The following is a 20,835-nucleotide window of genomic DNA, read 5'->3' on the forward strand; positions in this document are numbered from 1 at the left end:
GTCCTGTGTGTCTTATAATTTTGGATTATTCTTTCAAGAGCATACAAATCATCTTCCTATTTGCAGGCTGCACTGGTCAGGATATGAGTGTTTGTTTGTGCGGAGCAGACAGACAGACAGAACACAGCGACAGTGCTTTTCAATTCACTCCAATTACATCCCACAGACTCTCAATGCTCTCATTCCTTTTGTGTGTCCAGGTGCCACAATGTCAGGATATTTCCACCTCCCAAAGTTCACTATAGGATAATATGGTAAAGACTGAACATACAGTGTGGAAAATTGGCAACAGATGCTCTCCTCAGCTCACACAGGGCACGTTCTTGTGTTCCATCCGCACTATTTTTCAATTGTTAGTCTACTTACACATGCGGTAGACGAACGTCGTTATTCACTGTATTGTTTTTTCAGCATCTTGCGACATGAGTGCCACATTAAAACACCTTGCCAAGTGTTATCAACCAGCAGGATGTTAATGGGAGTTAATACATGTTAAAACAGCTCTCAAAATGAAAATGTAGTAGTTTGAACTGATATTAAATGCAGTTAGATGAACTTTAGTCCTTTTTTGACCCACTTAAGCAGCAGGACAAAAGTGCATCGTTATATAATTAGTATAATTATAAAAGGTTTTACTTTACTAAACAAAAAAATTGCGTAGAAAAACAAAAAGCTCACAAAAAAGCATACATTGACTTCAACATAATCTTTCGCTGGTTGTTTTTGCATGTGTTCATAATTTCTTTCTATGATAGCCTGGCCAAAAATTATTTTCACACAATTTGCCTTGTTTCATTGCTTATCACAAACAAAATGACTGCTTACAAAATCTTTATCAAATTATTAATAATATTTTAATAAAGCCCAAAGATTTTCCTAGGCCAGACAACACTTTTGGCCACTACTGTAAGTAATTTTATATATTTTTTCTGTAGTTACTATTGTCTTTGAAATATGATATAAATGTATTATCAAATGTACTGACTAGCATTTATTATTTATATAAATACATCTGTAATTACATATTTGTAAAGATGAATTTGCAAATGAGTATATTTAAAATATATATTTACTTTAAATGTGATCTCAAATAACACAAAGGAGTTGAATTAAAACTATAATTATAAAATTATGTTAATTTAGTACTATTCACAAGCTTTGACTACATGCTGAACTATTACAGTACTTGCTTTCCTGGGTGCAGGTCATGTATTCTTCTGTTTCTCAACTGATAAAGTTGAAAGAAAACAATCACAAACTCCTGAAAAACAAGGGGTATTTTTTGCTAAACAAGCATGTGGACGCATACTTTAACTGAAACTGAAATAAAAAATTAACTAAAATAAAAATAAAACCATAATTACAAAAAACTAAAACTCAACTAAAAAATATTACAATGAAATCAAAACTAACTGAAAAAAATAATAATAATAATCCAAAGGGATCTATTTTAGCACCAATTTTATTTTCAATTTATATAAATGACATAGGTCATGAGATAAACACACACATAAAAATATGCTGATAACACAATGTATCTACACAATAGCACAGTCCATTAATCGAACCATAGAGCTATTACAAGACTCTTTTTGGTCATTGCAATTTCCATTGTTAAATTTAAAATTGGTTTTAAATACTAAAAAAGTATATTTACCTGCTGTCACACTAAAATATATGTTCCACCTATTTCAACCTTGGAAGGGGACTGTATAGAAAGAGTTAACTGCTTTAAATACCTGGGCATAAGGCTTGATGAAAGGCTGGGTTTTAATATTGAAAATCTTTCAAAAAAAGCTTAGACCTAAATTGGGTTCTCTCTTTCGTATAAAGAAATGTTTTCTCTTTGAAGCAAAAGAGAGAATTATCCAAAGTTGTTTCCTCTCAGTGTTGGATTATGGTGATGTGATTTATATGCATGCAAACCTATCTTTACTAAAGAAGTTGGACTGTACATTTCATGCAGCAATACAATTTGTGACGAATACATCTTCACGTACCTATCATTGTACTTTGTACGAATTGGTTGGTTGGTCCTCCTTGTGCCAAAGGAGAAAAATGTATATGCTGTTTATTGCCAAGGCATTATTAGGTAAATTGCCAACTTATTTTTATAATCTCTTATCGTATTAGACTTGTAATTATAGGACTTCTAAATTACTTTTAATTGTTCCTAAAGTATATTTGTATAGTTTGGCAAAGCTGCCTTTTGCTCTTATGCTCCTAGGTTATGGAATAAAATGCAGCGCATTATGATGGTCTTTATCTTTAAATATTTTTGGAAACCTTTTGGAGTCCTACCTGAAGGAAACATGTTTTACGTCATTTTTCATATGATTGCCGGATGAGACTAGCCTAGAAATCTAGACGCACCCTAGTGGCAGCAAAATGTATTTTGCAGCCAGGGCAGTCTAGCAACTCTCCATTGACTTTCGAGCTGCAAAAACCTAAATTGAGTCAGGCCAATCACGTCGCGTATAGAGTAGGCGGGGCGGGCTTAACATGATGACGACAGAGTTGCGACGGTTACCTGCCACTTGAAAATGGCGGCTGCTGCTGGCGAACATCTTTCGAATCGGCTTTAGCCGCGACTCTGGAGGACTTGGAGTTAGGTTTTTCTTTGAGAAAAGAGCATAGAACAGCACTTAAGTCATTCTTAAAAAAAGGAAGATGTGTTCGTAGTTTTGCCGGCCAGATATGGCAAAAGTTGAATCTATCAACTAGCTCCGCTGTTGGGAAAACGCTTTAGTTGGGTGAAGCGCTGTCCTATTGCGTGCAGAGGGAATTTGAAAGACAGCCGTTTATCCCGCCCCTCGGATTGAGGTGAGTTGCCAGACCTAACATCTTGATGTAGGTCTGGCTTGCCAGGCTAGGATGAGACTGTTTTTTTATACATATATTTCTGGTTTTATGTGTTTGTAATCTGTTTATGTGAAACCTTTTGTGCTGCCATTTTGGCCAGGACTCCCTGGTAGAATTATTCCTTTTAAAATAAAGGATAAATAAAATAAAATAATTTATGGTATATTAAGAATGAGGAACATTTACAGCTAAAAGTAAACACACTTAAATGTAATTAGTTAACACATTAACTTTTGGCAGCCTCAAAGTCAGAAGTAGAGACAGATCTTGCCGTCTGTATTGCGACACATTTCATTTTTAAAGTGTACAAGAATTGGAATATAGCTACTGTGACGGTGACCTCTTGACCTCAAACATATATCACCGCTGAAATCCAACCACAGATATACTGGTCGAGTGTAACGAGTATGTCGATATCACACGCATAGTTCTGTGGGAAGGTCATGTTGAGCAGGAAAAAAACCTGGACTGAGTCACTGCAGATTTTCCACCTCAGCGGGCGTCAGCACATATCATCCCTTCTCACCAAGACAAGCGCGCATATACAGCTGCAATCAAAATTATTCAACCCCCCGGACACTGTAATATTTTACAAATTTAAGATACAGTTTTTAAAAAATTGCATCTATAACAGTTTAGTGGCAAACTAAAAGTTATAATGTCGATATATAATGTAATGCTTTTATGTTATAGGACTTTTTTTTTTGTAATACAGCCATGTCATAATTATTCAACGCTGCTGTTTTTAAGTGACTTATTTCTATGGCATGAGACAAAATTGTGTTAAAACACAATTAATCCTTTGGGAAATCTATATCAAAACAGAATTAGCTTTTGCTGTTGCCCATGCATGTGCTAAAGTTGAGTAGCAAATATGGCATAAAAGCTATAGAGAACAAAATGTTTTATTACATTAGTAAGTCTATGGCTACAAGAAGATTTCCTAGAGTTCCTAGAGACACAGCTGGCAGCCGTATTCATAAGTTTAAGTTTCATAAATGCAAGATGACCTGATGAAAGCAGAAAAAAATAAACATTTCAATGCAGAGTATTAATAAGCACACTAAGCAAGCATGGCCTTCATGTTGGGACATCTGGCCAAATGCCACTCTAGACTAAGAACATAAAAGGCTGACTTATTAATATTATGCTAAAATTCATTTGGATAGACCTGTGGAGTTCTGGAAGAATGTTTTATGGGGTGATGTGACCAAACTCGAACTTTTTGGACCCATGAATCAGCAGTATGTCTGGTGGAAAAAAGGCTAAACTTAAGAGCAGAAGAACACCATCTCCATGGTCAAACATGAAGGTGGTGAAGTCTTGTTATGGGGGTGCTTTGCTGTTGCAGGAAGTTGTATGAAGGACATCATGAATTCTTTGAAGTATCAAGCCATTTTGGCAAAGATGGTGATGTCTTAGGAGCAGAGACTGAAGCTTGATGATCAATGGACATTTCATGCAAGACAGCCATCCCAAAGTATCCATCCAAATCTACTTAAGTTTGGTTCAGGGAACAGTCGTAAAACGTTCTTGGAATTCAGTCTTCAGATTTAAGTCTCATCTCTTTCTTTTTTTTATACAATAAAAGGCAATGGTCATCAAAACTCAAGTAAAGCATTATATATAGAGCGAATCTCAATTGCTTGATTGTACCATTGCAAAATGCAAACAATATCGCACAGCTCTAATCTGCTAAATGCAACTATAAGGCAAGAAGGTATTAAGATATTAATATTATAAACATTAGCATCATGATTTTCTGTCAAGCTGCTTTGTAACAATGTGTATTGTGACATGACTTGATCATTCTGTGTTCTACAGAAGAAAGTTTGGAATGGCATGAGGGTGAGTAAATGATGACAGAATTGAAAAATGGGTGACATCTCATTAAGACAATATGTCAGGGATTATGTTTCACAATTAACAATGTTGTTTAACAATCGTTTTGCATTGTCTGTTTCCACCTTGTGGCTCTTCAGTGAACCAAAAAACCCTGTGCTCACATCATTCTCCTGTCTGTTTGATGAGCGTATGATAACAAACATTTATTTTCGGCCTGAAAACGCTTTAATTTTCTCAACTCACAGAGTGTGTGTGTGTGTGGGGGGGGGGGGGGTAGTGTGAAGACCCCTCTCGTACAGGGCCCCCCCTGACTCACCCAGACACCAAGTGTCTAGACCATATTCATGATCCATCTGTCTGACTGAACGCTACACTACCGCCATAGCCATTAGAATTGAAATAATTTTTCAGCCCCCCCCCACCCCTGTCTGTTCATCTCTCGTTTTGCCTCCCCTGCGTCTCTCTCGCTTGCTGTCTCTTTCTCGACGTGAAAATCAGCAGTCCTCAGCCTCTGAAAATTCAATCACAGCGCACACAGGTGTCTCTAAAATAGCAGCCAACCGCAGACGCTTTCATTAACATGCGGCCCAGACTGCTAAATATTTTAAGTGCAGCAGTTGGACTTGTTCCATCGGTAAAGAGTGGCCCTTGTCCTGCAGACAGCAAGGGAAAAAATAGAAAAAAGCATGTTTAAAAAAAGCACATAAAACCAAGCGATCCCAACGTGGGGAGTGCTCATGAAGAGATGGATGCTGGGGAAGGAGAAAGAGGGAGGAAATGGACACAGCCAATAAAAGCTGAGCTGTAAAAAAAATAAAAGTTTTTTACAAAAAGTTCTGTTGGTTATAGAAAACTCTGTAAAAACAAACAAACGCCAGAGCCATTTTTAATTTTCCTCTTCCATCTGAATTGATTTTATTTACAAATATCATGTGTGAATTAACTTTTATGAATTTTGTCAAATATTTTGATAACATCACATCTAAGTCAGTTAATGGCAGAGTTATTATTATCAACAAAATGTACAATGAAAACAAAAACGAATACGAAAATATTTTCATTCCCTGAAATAAAATAAAACCCTAATTACAAAAAATCAAAACTAAAATAAATTTCCATATATAACGTTAAGTTATACAATTATGTCTTCATACCAAAAACCCTCTGCAGAGCCCTTGCCATGTATTCCTTTTCATTTTCCCAACTGATATAGTTGAAAGAAAACAGTCACAAACCCTTAAAACACGAGGAATTGTGGGTAATATTAGCTAAACTATCAAGTGGATGCATATGGAAATTCAATGAAATTAGTATCCATTATCAGTTTTTGTAGCCATGCACATGGCAGGTTTGTTATCATTAACAAAAACTAAAACTCTCGCAATTTTCTCGCAATTCTGACTTTATAACTCGCAATTGCTACTTTATATCACGCCAAAAAGTCAGAATTGCGAGATGTAAACTCTGAAAATCTGAATTGTGCGACAAAAAGGTTGCAATTTAGCCTGGCAAGCCAGACCTACATCAAGATGTTAGGTCTGGAAACTCACCATAGTCACGGCTCAATCCGAGGGGCGGGATAAACGGCTGTCTTTCAAATTCCCTCTGCACGCAATAGGACAGCGCTTCACCCAACCAGAGCGTTTTCCCAACAGCGGAGCTAACGATAGATTCAACTTTTGCCATATCTGGCCGGCAAAACTACGAACACATCTTCCTTTTTTTAAGAATGACTTCAGTGCCGTTCTTTGCTCTTTACTCAAAGAAAAACTTAACTCCAAGTCCTCCAGAGTCGCGGCCAAAGCCGTTTCGAAAGACTGTTCTCCAGCAGCAGCCGTCATTCAGTGTTTTCAAGTCGCAGCCAGGTAACCGTCGCAACTCTGTCGTCATATGTTAAGCCCGCCCCGCCTACTCTATACACGACGTGATTGGCCTGACCCAATTTAGGTTTTTGCAGCTCGAAAGTCTATGGAGAGTTCCTAGACTACCCTAGGCTAGTTGCAATTACCTTTTTTCATTTTATATTTTGTGGCAGAAACAAGCATCCATAGAATACAGAGTGGATAGCATTGCTGAATAAAACCAACTAAACCCACTTATATACACTCATTTAAAAAATAAAATGAACCTTGAGCACATTTGTTGAAGTTTTAAAGAGTTAACTGCCTGTATGGCCTTGAGTGAGTGACATCAAGCAAGAAAAAGAGAGTGTTTATGTATGCGAGTAAAACAGAGAACTAAAGCACACACATTCATAAACAAATAGTGTCCATCCACATACAAACACACATTCAGACACCTATGAGGAACGCATTCATGCACAGAATGTAAGGGGAAGGTCATACAAACAACTATACAAACCGATTTGGTAAAAGCCCCTGTTAAACAAACACACAAACGGTCTGCTAGCAAAGGATAAAAAAAATAAAAAACATTCAACCTTCAACAACAACCAGAGCAACACTGATGCAGACAGAGTCAAAATAACATCAGCATAACATGGCAGCTGTTCAGTACCAAACACTTTTCCAAAATGCAATATCTAATAAATTTGATGAAACCACTAATACTTGCTGATATGTTTATTTAGCAAGGATGCCTTCAATTGATCAAAAGTGTCAGAAAGACTTTTACATGGTTATGATTTCCATTTCAAATAAATGCTGTTCTCTTTTTCTCCTTCTATTCATCAAAGAATACTGAAAATTCTGTTTCCAAAACAATATTAAGCAGCACAACTATTTTTAATATTCATAATAATAATAATAAGTGTTCCTTGAGCATAAAATCTGTATATTCGAATAATTTCTGGAGGATCGTGTGACACTAAAGACCAGCATAATGATGCTGAAAATTCAGCTTTGCCATCACAGGAATAGATAATATTACAGGGGGAATTACAGACCCCAAACTCTTGAAAAGTATAGTGTCATATTCTTAAATTGCAATAATTTCCAGTTAACACATCACTTCAACCGAATTATTAAATGTTGCTGTCTGTGTTATACTTACTTTCTGCAACAGAAAGGGAGTGCAGTCATCAAACAAAATTTGTTGTTAAACATCACATTTGGGTTTTAAATTGCCCGTAGTTAAAAAATCCTATATATGCAACGCAAATCATGATGTTTTACATGAATATTAACTTTAATTGAATTACAGAAAAATATTGAGAAGTGCCTTAAATGACTGAATGTTGACATTAAAGCTGGGACCGAGATGGGTCTTGTGCATGTTGCCCACTTGAGTCATACCAAGTACCAAGTGCAATCCTACATGAAATCCATCTGGGCAATTAACATGGGGCCATTATGGAATCCGTGGACAATCCTACATGGGGCCCATTTTACAGCCCATTTCAAACCCACATGGGGCCCAAATACAAATGTAGGCTCGGTTCAGAGGTGGGAATATGTGTGTTCCAGCAGATTTTTACTTTGTAAACTTGTAAACACTTAAAATTGTGGTTGGGTAATTTTGGTTATTTAGAATGTTCTGTTTATGTTCTGTTCTTTTCACATAATATTGCAACCTTTAGCCTATATTTTAAAACATTTTGCACATAATGTATATTATACATTACATAGACTTCAATTTGAACATTGTTTGAAAGAGATTTAAGGGTATTATTTGATTAAATCAGAATAAAGAAATTGGCAGATTAATAAATGATCAAAATAATTATTAGTCGCAGTTCCAATAAATAGTTCAAACTCTCAAATCTGATTGGATAAGCCACTTTCTTTGTAAAACAGCTAACACACATCAGTTAAAATATCTGCAATATCATCTACAGTTATGCTTACTGTATTCCTCAGCAGAAGAATTGTTCTCCGTATATACACTCTATATATACTACATGTTTATAGCCTAAAGGTCCTTGCACACGGAGTTTCGTATGCGTTTCGTTTTGTTTTCCTCATTCGGTGGCCCTGAATTGTCAAAACACCTCTCAAAATGCTTGCTACAGATGCGAAAAACTCAAAAAATCGAACCCGATTCAAAAAAATGTATGACGGATGAAAGTTTCGGAGGCAGTGCCAGTGTGTAAACGTGATTCACACAACATGAGGTCGTATTTATTTTTTAACGTGCACAAATTTTTTACAAGAATTTCGGACAAGGACCTTAACTGTGGTAAATCAAATGTACCACACCTCTCTTGGCATATTGTTGTACAAAATTTCAATAAAGCAAGATGGACCAGCAAAGACAACAGTAGAAAAAACACAGCAAAGAGAGCAGGGCGACTAAAATCCCTATTCGCACGGGACAAGTATTACCTGGTGACCTCTAGTCATTTGTAATAATTACGGAGCTTGTCAGTGATCTTAATCCCATGCGAATTGGCCATGTCTGTAATTTGTAAAGTAAAAATTCCCCTGCAAATGACCTACCATATTTCACCAAACACCGAGGTCCTGTGATAATATTAGTCCCGTGCAAATCGGCATCTCTGTGATTTGGCGGGGTCGTTTATCATTTTTTCAAGGTTTTTGTTTCCTGTGCGCTTTTTTATCCATCTTTCGTGAAGAATGGAGGCTGCGTTGGAATGTTTTGATAGTATTTTGGGTGCTGGGTAATATCACTATATACCATGCAACTATACAATTTGCAAAAACAAAAAGAATGATTAGATGGAGATAAATGACATGTATAGCAGCATGTGGTAAGGAACATTCTTCTGTTTATGATAGATCATACAGCTAGACCTATAACGACAAGACATTTCCAAGCAATGGCCTATTGACATCATATCCGGGAGATAAGTCAGTAAATTCAAGTAAAATCACAGGCTTCTCTTATCCCGTGCGAATGCGCCACACGAAATTCAGACGTGAGGGGGTAATTTCTAAATCACACGAGGTCCCCAGATAATACTAATCCAGTGCGAATAGGGTTTAATTTTTCAGTAGCATAACAGCAGTTCAGCTGTTTTCATAATAGTGCAGCTTTTCCAGTAACAAGCTATTTTTTTCCAACAAGTAGTGTTATATTGCTGTTTTTATGTCACATTAGATTACACATTCAGCTTTGCAACCAATTGTGACAGTAATCAAACACTCTGGTATTCTGTCATGCTCCAATAGCATTGAGAAGTCTGATTCAGTTGCTTAGTTTGGACTATCATAATATACTAGTTCAAAGAAAGAAAAATGTATTCAACAATTCTTTTTTGTAGTGACAACTACAATACTGCTTTAAATACTGCTGTTTAGTACCATGTTGTCAACTCAGGTGTATAAATTAGGGTAATTTTTATTTTTTTAGTGTAAATAATGTGTGTATTATTAAAGGAGAACTCCGGTCAATTTTAACATTGAGCTCATTTTTTTTTTTTTGTTGCCTACACCGAGTTATTCTATTTTTAAAATTTGCACCCTGTTGATTTCAATGGGGACATTGCCGAGTTCACGCGCGTGATCATAGGTAACTAAACCTATGCGCGTGAACTCGGCAATCGACTACTTTGGACTTCAACCGAAAACAGGATGTAAACACAGGTATTTGCGCTGGCTTAAATAACATAATTTTTATACATATCTTTCTCATCTACTGCAGTCAGATTCACTCGTGTTCACTCTGAAGGAATCGCTCACATTTTCTGTGCACTTGTAATGACACATCAAGGATGTTAAGAGGCTAAAAACAGGTTTAATACTTGCCCCATTGAAGTCAACAGGGTGCAAATTTTAAAAATAGAATAACTCGGTGTAGGCAACACCGATTTTTGTCGTCGTTCTCTGTATTGACAGCACTCCAAATGTACAAAAAAATTAGCTCAATGTTAAAATTGACCGGAGTTCTCCTTTAACACATTCATTAAATAAATGCTTTGTTAATAATGAGGATGACTTTTTAAGCAATGAAACTTGCAGGATGTTAATAAAAAAAAAAAATCAAGGCAAATTTGATTTCTCATGTCATGACCCCTTTAATTTACAGACACTAAATCGCTTCAATGTAACTACTTTTGGATAGTTTACTACCGTCTGCTCTAAAAGGACAGTTAGCCGAGCATTCTAAGAAGCTTTCTACTGTAGCTTCCCCAACACTGATGCAATATCACCTGCCAGAGATGCAGATGTGGTGTTGAGACAGAAGTGGGCGGATGGACTTACACTGGATGGTGTCTGGGGGTGGAGGTACAGCATCAGGACAATGTTCCTCATCACTGTTGTCTCCACATTCATTCAGATGATTACAAATCAGCGAGAGAAGTTTCAGACATCTGCCATTGGTGCAGTGGAACTTGCACTCTGCAGTAAGAAAAAGAGAAAAATGTGCCTTCAAGGGTGGATGGTTAGGATTGTTAATACACAATGCGGCACTATTATACAACTGAAGGCATCACATACCAGACAGACTGAATAATTAAGTATATGCAGGTTGATGTAATGCACCACATGGAGGAAAATAACAATTATAATTTGGCTTTGGGTGGAGTGCTAAGATAAAAGAGATATTTCAAAACTTTATAGCACATGTGAAACATTTCTACCCGGTTGCTCTTTGACTAATCTAAACCTCAGACGGTACGCCCATAGACCATTCACGGGCTGTCTGATGGATACTGCACACAAAAATGGTAGGAGCTGGCTAAAACAGTAAACTCCAATCTGACTGGCTGGTTTCTGAACAATTTATGGGATTCAGAGTGCACAGGTTTTTATTCTGATCTAACTGCTAGGCCATGGTTTCAATAAGTGACAACATCTTTGAGTCTGATAATTATGAAATATTATTGAATATATTAATTATTTTATATATTCTAGTGTCAGCACAATAGCACAAAATAAAATATACATTAAAATTAATGTTGTAAATTACGTGACTGATAAGTCAGTTATATTTTAAAACATATTAAAAATGTTTATATAAACCTATTACATGCTTTATGTGAGTAACTGGCCAGAGTTATTTTAGTACTATTTATATACCAATATTGTATTTATTAAGATTTTAAATTGGCTTTTCATTTAAAAGGTAAGCTAGGTCATTTTTGGAGAGGCTAGCAGTTGAATAAACTCACCTGCCTGTAGCCTTAGTAGACATGTGCCGGTATTCGGTAATGTGATAAATCGCGGTAATGAATATGCACGATATTGTTATCGCGGGCACTTCAAAATATAATAGATCAGAATTTATATTTATAGAACGCATTAGTTCATTTTCCATCAACCGCTTAAACACTGCGTATATCTTCTGCGCGAAACACGTGCGCACTCTGATGTAAACAATCTCCACATGTAGAAGCACTGTGTGCATGCGGCGCAGTGCGCACACTAGTCTAATGTAATGAATCCTCAAATGGAGGAGGAGCATGGCGGAAGGAGGAACGCTGCCGTCGATTTATCCCCCTTCTAAAAGCAGGGCTGCCAACTCTACGCATTCAGCGTGAGACTCACGCAATTTACACTTTTCACACGCTCTCGCGCCACACATCCATTTTCTCACGCAGAGAAAAATCAAGGAGCAAAGAGGACACTGACACCAACAGACTAGACAGAGCAGGTTACTTTTGATATGAAAAAAATTCTTAGCTCTCAGGTTCTGTCTTTTTTATTACGAAATTCAGACAATAAATACCGTTTTGGTGCTTGTAAATGTGACGTGACCGATCGCTGTAGCGCATCAGTTCACGTAAACCGATCATCTGTTACTTTTTATTTAAAGATACAGTTCAACTTACTAAAAGGTATTTATGCTTCATACATAATATCGATCAATCAGTGTTTTTCAGCCACGGAAAGAGGTCAGTAAAACTGCAGGTGAACAATTATGTCACAGAACGTTACATTTACCTCAGGAAAGCCATTTAATGACCAACACGTTAGTTGACTAGAAAAAAATAGCTATAGAGAGGAGTATTTTGCTAAATATGTGCACTATATTACATTTGTATTATATTTTTACTTGTGTCATAATTGTTATTATAATGAAAACAAAATCATATTTAATTTAATTAGTTAATTTTTAACCTTTAATAATACCAGCTGATAGGGCTCTCTGTATGTTTACAGCATTATGTGAGATGTATTTTTTCTTGAGAAAAATTAACATGTAGGCTATCTACTGTAGCCTACCTAATATTTATCCAAAGAGTCAATATTGAATCAAGATTGAAATCAAATCCCAAGAATTTAATTGAAATTGTGAAAATTATGTAAAATTCTGTTTAGTTACCAAATGTTTTGACAATCACAATTACACTATTGTGATGCAAGTTTTTTTTTCTACATCCCCCCCAATCCATCCGTTTCTTTTGAGCAATTAAAATATTGTGATAATACCGTGTAAAGTGATAAAAGCTCAATCAATTAATCGCAGCATGAAAATTTGATACCGGCACATGCCTAAGCCTTAGTAATCCTGAAGACATTGATTAGGCTAGCTAAACTCTGCAAGACAGCGGCGCTACAGGTCCGATGTTGCCTATCCCTGACTTAGGATCTGTTTCTATCCATTTTAATGACAAAATAAAGGCAAAGAACCCGTTTATTTGTAGTGCACTGACAAAATAGTTTTATATAATTTGTTTAATAATAAGGTAATAACATTTTTAAATATCTCATGGATGTGGCTATTGTGCTATTTGCCGTAGTTCTTTTACATTTCCTCACTTTAAATGCATGTTTCCCGCTGTGCACAGTTGAGGCCAAAGTATATTTTTTACATGTACACGGGGGTCAGCATACAGTGCGCGTGACACAAATTTCATGATTAGAAGAGTTTGCGCATACTATACACGCACCGCCGGATTTTTACGTGCAGGTCGCACATGCGCATAAAAACTTTTTTTTTTGCAGTAATTGCTTTATCCACAAGGTTCCAACCGTAACCTGGGGCTTTCGATTCACTAGGTACTTTGAAGAAAAACAGCGTAAACAGAACAGACTGGAACGCATGCAAGCTATAGCGGCAATGGAGGCCTAGATGAGAGATTGTGCGAAGAAGTTAGAAAGTACCCTCATTTGTACAACTCTAGCATGAAAGAATACAAAGATATTTAAATGGGTTGTAACTCATGGTGACAGATTGTGCGCGTACAAGTCAAATAAAGTATACTTTGCAAAGCTGTGCGAATACTTTTTGCTTTGTCCTAAAGCCACCAGGGTGGCTGTGGCGCCAGGGCTTGGGCCCGTCAACGCTGCATGCAGCTATATTTTTAGTTTAAATGTGAGATATTTTGATGGGTTTTTTTATATGTTTTGTTAAGTTTTTATTTATTTTTTTACAATTGTATTTAGTTTTATTTTATTTTGTTTTTAACTTAAAATTATTTTATTTCAGTAGCTGCCAAGAACATTTCACATTTATATCAGCAATATTATTAATAGTTTTAGCTAACAATAAAACTGGACCGGCCCAAATTGAAGTCATTTTTACCTGTAAATCATGGTACTTTTATGGTAATTTTTTATTTTATTTTAAACAATGTGTTCTATTTTTAGAGCTCGAAAGTGTGCAAATATGGCTTATGTCATTATATAGAAAAGAGCAGCTTGGACATTCTGCAAAAAAAGAAAAAAAAGAAAGGAAGAAATCAAATAAGTTTGGAACAATACGAAGGTTAGCGAATGATGACAATTTACATTTTTGGTTAAACTGTTCCTTTAAGGATAAGATCAGCACCACTGAAAAGATAACATGTACGATAAAAAATTTCTTTCATTGTAAAGGTCATCATAATTTCTCCCTCCAGTTAACAAAAAAGAGCCTTTGTTAATCTTTTGTACAGGTGCATTTAAAAGATTCCAAGGAAGAGAACATACGAGGCAGTTGTTCAGCAGGCTGCTCGGAATAAAAGAGATCAGGGATGCTGTGATAGAGTTTTACATGTCTCTAATCTACCCAGACTCATGATGCGTGACCTGACGCCGCACCGGATGACATAACATCTACCATAAAACATTCACTTCAGAGCCATTATAGCAGGCAGGGATTTCTGCAAGCTTGTATCAGGCTGTAAGCTGGCCGCTGTCTCGTCTGTGGCGTTAATCGCAGATTTGATCACCAGCAAGGGAAATGAGACACCATGTTTAAGACGCCAGTCTCTAAACAATGGCCAAACAAACTCGAACACATTTGAATGTCTGGTTGAGGACAGACAACCATCTATCTGTCCTGAGCAGACAGCCAGGCGTGTCACTCAATTTAAGGATGATCTACAAATGTAGACCAAAGTCTGAGCCATGCAGACATTGCTGCTATTATCTCTGTGCATTGCAATATAAACTAGATTTTACAATTTCTGAACAAAATGTGGGTGGTGCTTGTGTGCAAAACTCGCTGCCATAATGCTAGGGGTGTTTAGGTTTGTGGCTTTCAAGTCACTTTGCAGTCACTTAGTAGAACAAACAGATCTTCACAAACAGATCTTCATATTGTTTACATTTTGTGACAATAAACAAGCAATCAAGCAGTCGAGATGCTTTATGTGATTACTGTATTTATATGAATAAAGTTGGACAAACTTGTACTGTATGTCTACCTTTATGAAAAGAACCCGGCATTTATAAAGAAAAAAGGCAGTTGAGTTGTGCTATATAGTGTGCATCAATTTGTGCAAGTGTATGCGGAAAAAAATATATAATTTTATATCCAACTTTATATACAGAGATGTGTGATAATACAGTTTATATTTTTTAACGATATTACAATCGAGCAGTTGAGTTTTGCTATAAAGTACCGCTTAATTGAGAATATTGTGTGTGTACAGGTAAGATTGAAAGCATTTATTTACAATGCTGAGCTATTTTTCCACGTTAAATGTAAGTCTTATCACTAAAACTAAATTATTAAAGCTTTAGTCTAATCTTTTAGAAAACAGCATATCTTTACTCAAAAAACTGTATTATTTGAGGTATCAATCATGTCTGTATCAAAAACAGTGAAGGGCGAGTAACACACCAACGTTTAATACTTCAGGTAAATAGTTTGTCTACTTCACTAACCCATAAGCAACAGTAATAGTGATTTTTGCTTTGAGGTGTGGTCATATTACTGAAATTTTGGCGAAATTTCATGAGCAAAAATGGACCAATATCGACTGTCAACAGTGTAGTGATGTATGTAACACAGCTTACACAGAACTCAATTTCAAACAAAATTTCTGTTGGTCAGCATGGCAAACTTGCAGGACCAACTTGAACCTAATGTGTCGCCTTCACTCTAAACTCCAGATTGAAATGAATTTCAAACGCAAGATTTCGCAGATCAAGAGTAAATGTAACCGTGCCTTTAGACTGTCATTTGGTACATTGCCAGTGTGTCTGATGCAGCAGTGTTTTTGTCCTGCAGTTGAGCAGGACACTTTCTCTCGCTCGCTTTCCCCTGTCTGCTCAGCCAAACTGATGCTCTCTGACCATTCTCCGTGTCATCGTCTGCCCATCGCACAATCGCCTGCCATTCTCATGACTCATCCGACCCTGATAAGACCTCAAACCACCCTGCGTGTCTGGGTTCTCTTCCCTGGCCCGGCTGTTGAAGTCACCTGCCCTCCACTCCCCTGAAGCAGTCAGACAAGGCCATCTGTGTGTGGCGGTGGAGATCATGGGATGGATGGGTGTGAGAGAAGCCTCAGTGCCTATATTTACCCTGCACCTGGGATTTGGAGTCCGCCAGCAAGTTCAGGCCAAGTGTGTCAGCTGTTCATGTCTGCGGTTTGTTGTCTTTTTTGTCTTAATTTTCCATTTGACATCATGAAATAGCATTCGCAACCCACTTTATTTCCACAATGTAGTCATGAAGTGAAACAGGATATTCGAAAAGAAGAAAAAAAAACAATGAATAGTGGGACTTGATTGGATCGTGAAAAGTGGGCATTCCAGTTCGACGTGGGCTACTCCCATCTTGGAGCACAGCCAACACTTACTTTTAAGACGTTTTGACGGCAAGTATCAAAATGGTAATACTTATTTTCCAAATGATTCACTATTTTTGCAGTAAACTTTATAACATTATCATTTACTGACATTAAATTACTTTGTCAACTATTGTCAAGACATCAGAAAGCATGCAATGCCTACAATATTAGCCATGCACAATCCTATAGTGTTTACATGAACGCTAAACATGTGATAGGATTGATGTGCGCATTTATATGTCACAAGCTTCAAATCGAAATAGATTTTTTGACATGCGCACACTGCACGAATATATAGAGTTTCCTGCTTATTGCGCATAACTAATCTCCTACATTGGTTCTTTGTTTGTTTTAAACAGCAGACTTAATATTGATCCATTTCTGGTCATAATTTGGAGACAAAATTGAAAGGAGTGAAAGGAGAATTTTAGAATGACGGGACACTCATTTATGAGACACTTTATTGAACCGGAAGAACCGCTTGTTCCGAGCGTCATACGTCATTATGCTATTTCAACGTCATTGCACATGCGCAGTCCTTTCAGTTTTGTTTTTCAATCTGATCAAGTGTTTACATGTTCTCTCTATCAGATTAGAAAAGGAATAAACCACCCCTTTTCAATCCGTTTGAAATTTCATTCAGATCGAGCTCAATCGGATCGATTAAGGTGTTTACATGTAGGCTTTTCAGTCCGATTGAGCCGTCAATCCGATTCCAGACGGATTATTAGGTTGAATGTAAACGTAGCAAATGTCTAAACAGCTAATTGCCTATTGGTTAACACATTAACCAATAGCCTAAACAGCCTGTTGAAAGTTAGCATGAAATAGAAATTCATTCTTTCTACTTTCTAAATGCATCTTATTGATCTCATTGTAAATGATTCATCCATCCATTTTTTGAGCTTGTAATTTTTTGTATCCAAAACTCGGTACTGGTCACTTGACAATGCTCATTAAAATATCTGACCAATTTTATAGTCTGTGACCAATGATAAAACTGTGCTAGATTATGCGTTTTGCGACGGAGGGACAATGGTAGGGAGCCTTTGGGCTCCATTGTGATGATAGACTGTGCTTATGATCACAACTATATAGTGATTTTCAAGTTGAAATTGTGCATAACACACAACAGTGACTGTAAAATATGTATTTTAGGTATGGGAGTGACATATTTTGAGTTTTGATATTTGGGATACAGTCATTGGTCTAATTTTTGATTGGCTATTGGACTAGTTCTGTTTTGCAGACCTGGCAACCCTGGTCCCACCCCCAAATCACATCATTGGTTGAGACAAAGTTTCTATGTAAAGGCTATGTAGGATCTTCAAACAAACAGAGCAGTGTTTTGAGCCACAGAGCTTCTGTATTTACAGATCCACGTGCGAACAGCTTTACTGATAATTGTCTCTGAACGGGGAAAGGAGAAAGTCAAAAGGAATTACACACACTACCTTTAAAAAGATTTAAACCAGAATCAGATATTATGTATTTTGATACTTTGCCGTCTAGTTTTGGATAAGATGTCTTGCTGCATTACACAAGTCTTGTGTACTTCTTCGCTGGATTTCTCCTCCAAGGCTGCGAAATGAGTTTTGTTCATAATACCTTTAATCTTATTTGGACCTTGTCTCCCACACATCACGGTATATCTTTTGTCACTTTCAACACTCCCCTCCCTGTCTTTCTCCCTCAGTCTGTGTCTGTCGCCGCCTCCAGGTCTTGGCTCCTTTATTAAGAAAAGAAAATAAGAGCGAGGAAGCCTGCGAAAATTTTCTGCGCCAAATTCCCCAGCACATTGAGGGGGAGCAGTGTGTGTCGTGGTGAGAAGAGAATGACCTCCGCCGGCTGAGCTTGGATAATTAAGTGTGTGTGCATAGCAGAACCGAGTCAAAAAGTGCGAGACGGAGCAGCCGTCGCAATATGTTCTCACTTTATTAACATTTCTGAGTAAAATGTAAAACAGACAAGGGCTAGACGCTGTACTACATATAGCTGGTGTGATGGTCTTTTTTTAAAGTTGAAAACTATTAAGCTAATTTTGTCAGACTCTGAAACACCTTTAACTTTAGATTTAAAGTGCATGTAATTAGACGGGAGCGTTTAAATAGGTCAGTCCATCGCAATGGCTCAAAACCTATGAAAACAAGCCCAGCTAACCAGAGTTTAACCTTGCAAGTAGGCTATCAATTGTTTTTGTGGCCCCACAATTATTAGGTGTCTTTAACTTGTACTAACATTTAAATTAATAATTTGATACAATACAATTGTGTATGCGTATGTTTATACAATGTAGGCTACTTTTTTTTTTAAATACCTGCATGTAATCACAGCTGTAATTAATCTCTGTAATTACATCTGTAATTACTCTGTTGACCCTTCCCTTACCCCTTAACCCACCCCGTAAACCTACCCAAACCTGTCCCTAACTTTACCCATATCCCACCTCAATAGCAGTAAAAGTGTTTTGCAACGCAAAATCAACACAATAACTAAATTTTTTTTTATTTAAGTAAATAGTAGTTAAGGACACCTAATATAAAGTGTGACCAATCTCCCCCATCCTGTTTGTTTAGTATCACCGTATTCCCCGGCATTTAGCCCACGGTAAACTCCCCCAACCTATCTGAATCTCCCTACGCAAACCTGCGTGCTGTGGGCTCACAGAATGACGGGAATCGATTTGGAAGCTGTCCACACTCAAACGCCTCTGCCATGAAACACCAACACAATTCCTTCTTCATGAAGAATACGTGTGTGTGTGTGTGTGTGAGGGGAGAGCAAGCACAGGCATCAGTAGTTTCAGTCTCTGTTGCTAGGCAAAATCATGAGCAAATTAAATCAAATCATATTGACACAAAAACAGTGGCAGCATACATTTCTTTAATTAGGATCAAATTAACTTTAACAGATATTAAATGAAAAGCAACTTGACTGTACAATGCCAGAGACGTGTATCTAACAATTTACATGATACTTGGATTGTGATTGGTAGTATTTGTATAAAAAGATTTACTAAGCTTCAACGCTTGTCTCGTTACTGAGCTTGTCTCCGTCAAATATTTGAAAGCAATAAAATATTGTCATTCTGTATTTTAGTTAAACTTATGTTAAAGAATAGTTAAAAAAAATGTATTCTGATATTTACTCACCCTTATGTCCTTCAAACCTAAATTTCCTTTATGCATGGAAACACAAGAGATGATGTTTGGAAGATTGTAAAAGCTGCTCTTTTCCATGCAACAAAAGTTCCCTAAAATGAATCTTTTGTTTTCTTCTTTTTTCAGTTTATTAAAATATGGCAAACTGAAGCTTTTCTATAGGTGATGTGGGTTAATGCCATGTTTGAATTGAGCATAAAAATGAATACAGCACACGAGTAATGTGAACTACTTTTCAAGAGCAGGACTGACATTTTGCAGAATTTCTTTCTGAGCTCCAGAGAAGTCATACAGGAACAACATGAAGGTGAGAAAATTATGACAGAATGTCAATATATTTATGTTTATGTCAATATGTTTATATCTGAATATGTTTAATCTGACTACACCTATCGATGTCTTTATATTTTATTCAAAAATGTTATTATGTGTCTTGTTATATTTATATGTGTATACTGGAAGCTTCAATACCAAGGTAAATTTCGTGAGTGCAAGCACACTTGACAATAAAGCTTTTTCTGATTCTGATTTTAGTGCAAACTTTGTTTGTGTTAAATTTTAAACCAGCTTTGTAATGTTTGTTTGGTTTTGCTAGTTTAAACGTTTCATTCTGTTGTGACTACTTTGACTGACAGGTTGCTCAAGACCATGGGCCGGCGCTCTTCCCCCTCAGCTGGAGAGCCCATCACATGCTTTTGAACAAAATGTTCTGGTTTTTCATTTCTCTCCATGATGAATAAAGAGCAGAACAGTGTGACCCCGGCTCAGCTTGGGGGCCATCCAGTTGTTAAAACAATATCCTCTACCTCAGGTCTCTCAGGAATTTTTGGATGTATGGGTCCAAATTCCACTCCAAGTTCAAATTCCACATCTGATATTAAAAACTGGATCCTGGAGAATTTTCAGTGTCAGCACTTGGCTGGCCCCGGACAAAGACAGAAGTTTCATTTTCTGAAAACATTCTCTTTTTTGATTTTTGTGAAACATAACCTCCTAACATGATAGTGACTCCTTGCAGTTTAAAAAGATGCGACGTGCAATTTCGGAGAGGCTAGCAATAGCAAGCTAGCTTTGAAAGCATAAGATCCTACCCTCCCT

General features: G+C 36.9%; 1 protein-coding gene across 1 annotated transcript in view; it reads right to left on the reverse strand.

Annotated features, from left to right (window-relative positions):
* ldlrad4a (low density lipoprotein receptor class A domain containing 4a) overlaps positions 1–20,835 on the reverse strand; it is a 98,543-nt gene that overhangs the window by 45,292 nt on the left and 32,416 nt on the right. The window contains exon 3 of the mRNA XM_081376722.1: positions 10,830–10,967. Coding sequence (XP_081232848.1) covers positions 10,830–10,967 — 138 coding nt within the window. The remainder of the gene's footprint in view (positions 1–10,829; positions 10,968–20,835) is intronic.

This window comes from Scardinius erythrophthalmus, assembly GCF_964197995.2.
Source record: "Scardinius erythrophthalmus genome assembly, chromosome: 10".
Classification (NCBI taxonomy): Eukaryota; Metazoa; Chordata; class Actinopteri; order Cypriniformes; family Leuciscidae; genus Scardinius; species Scardinius erythrophthalmus.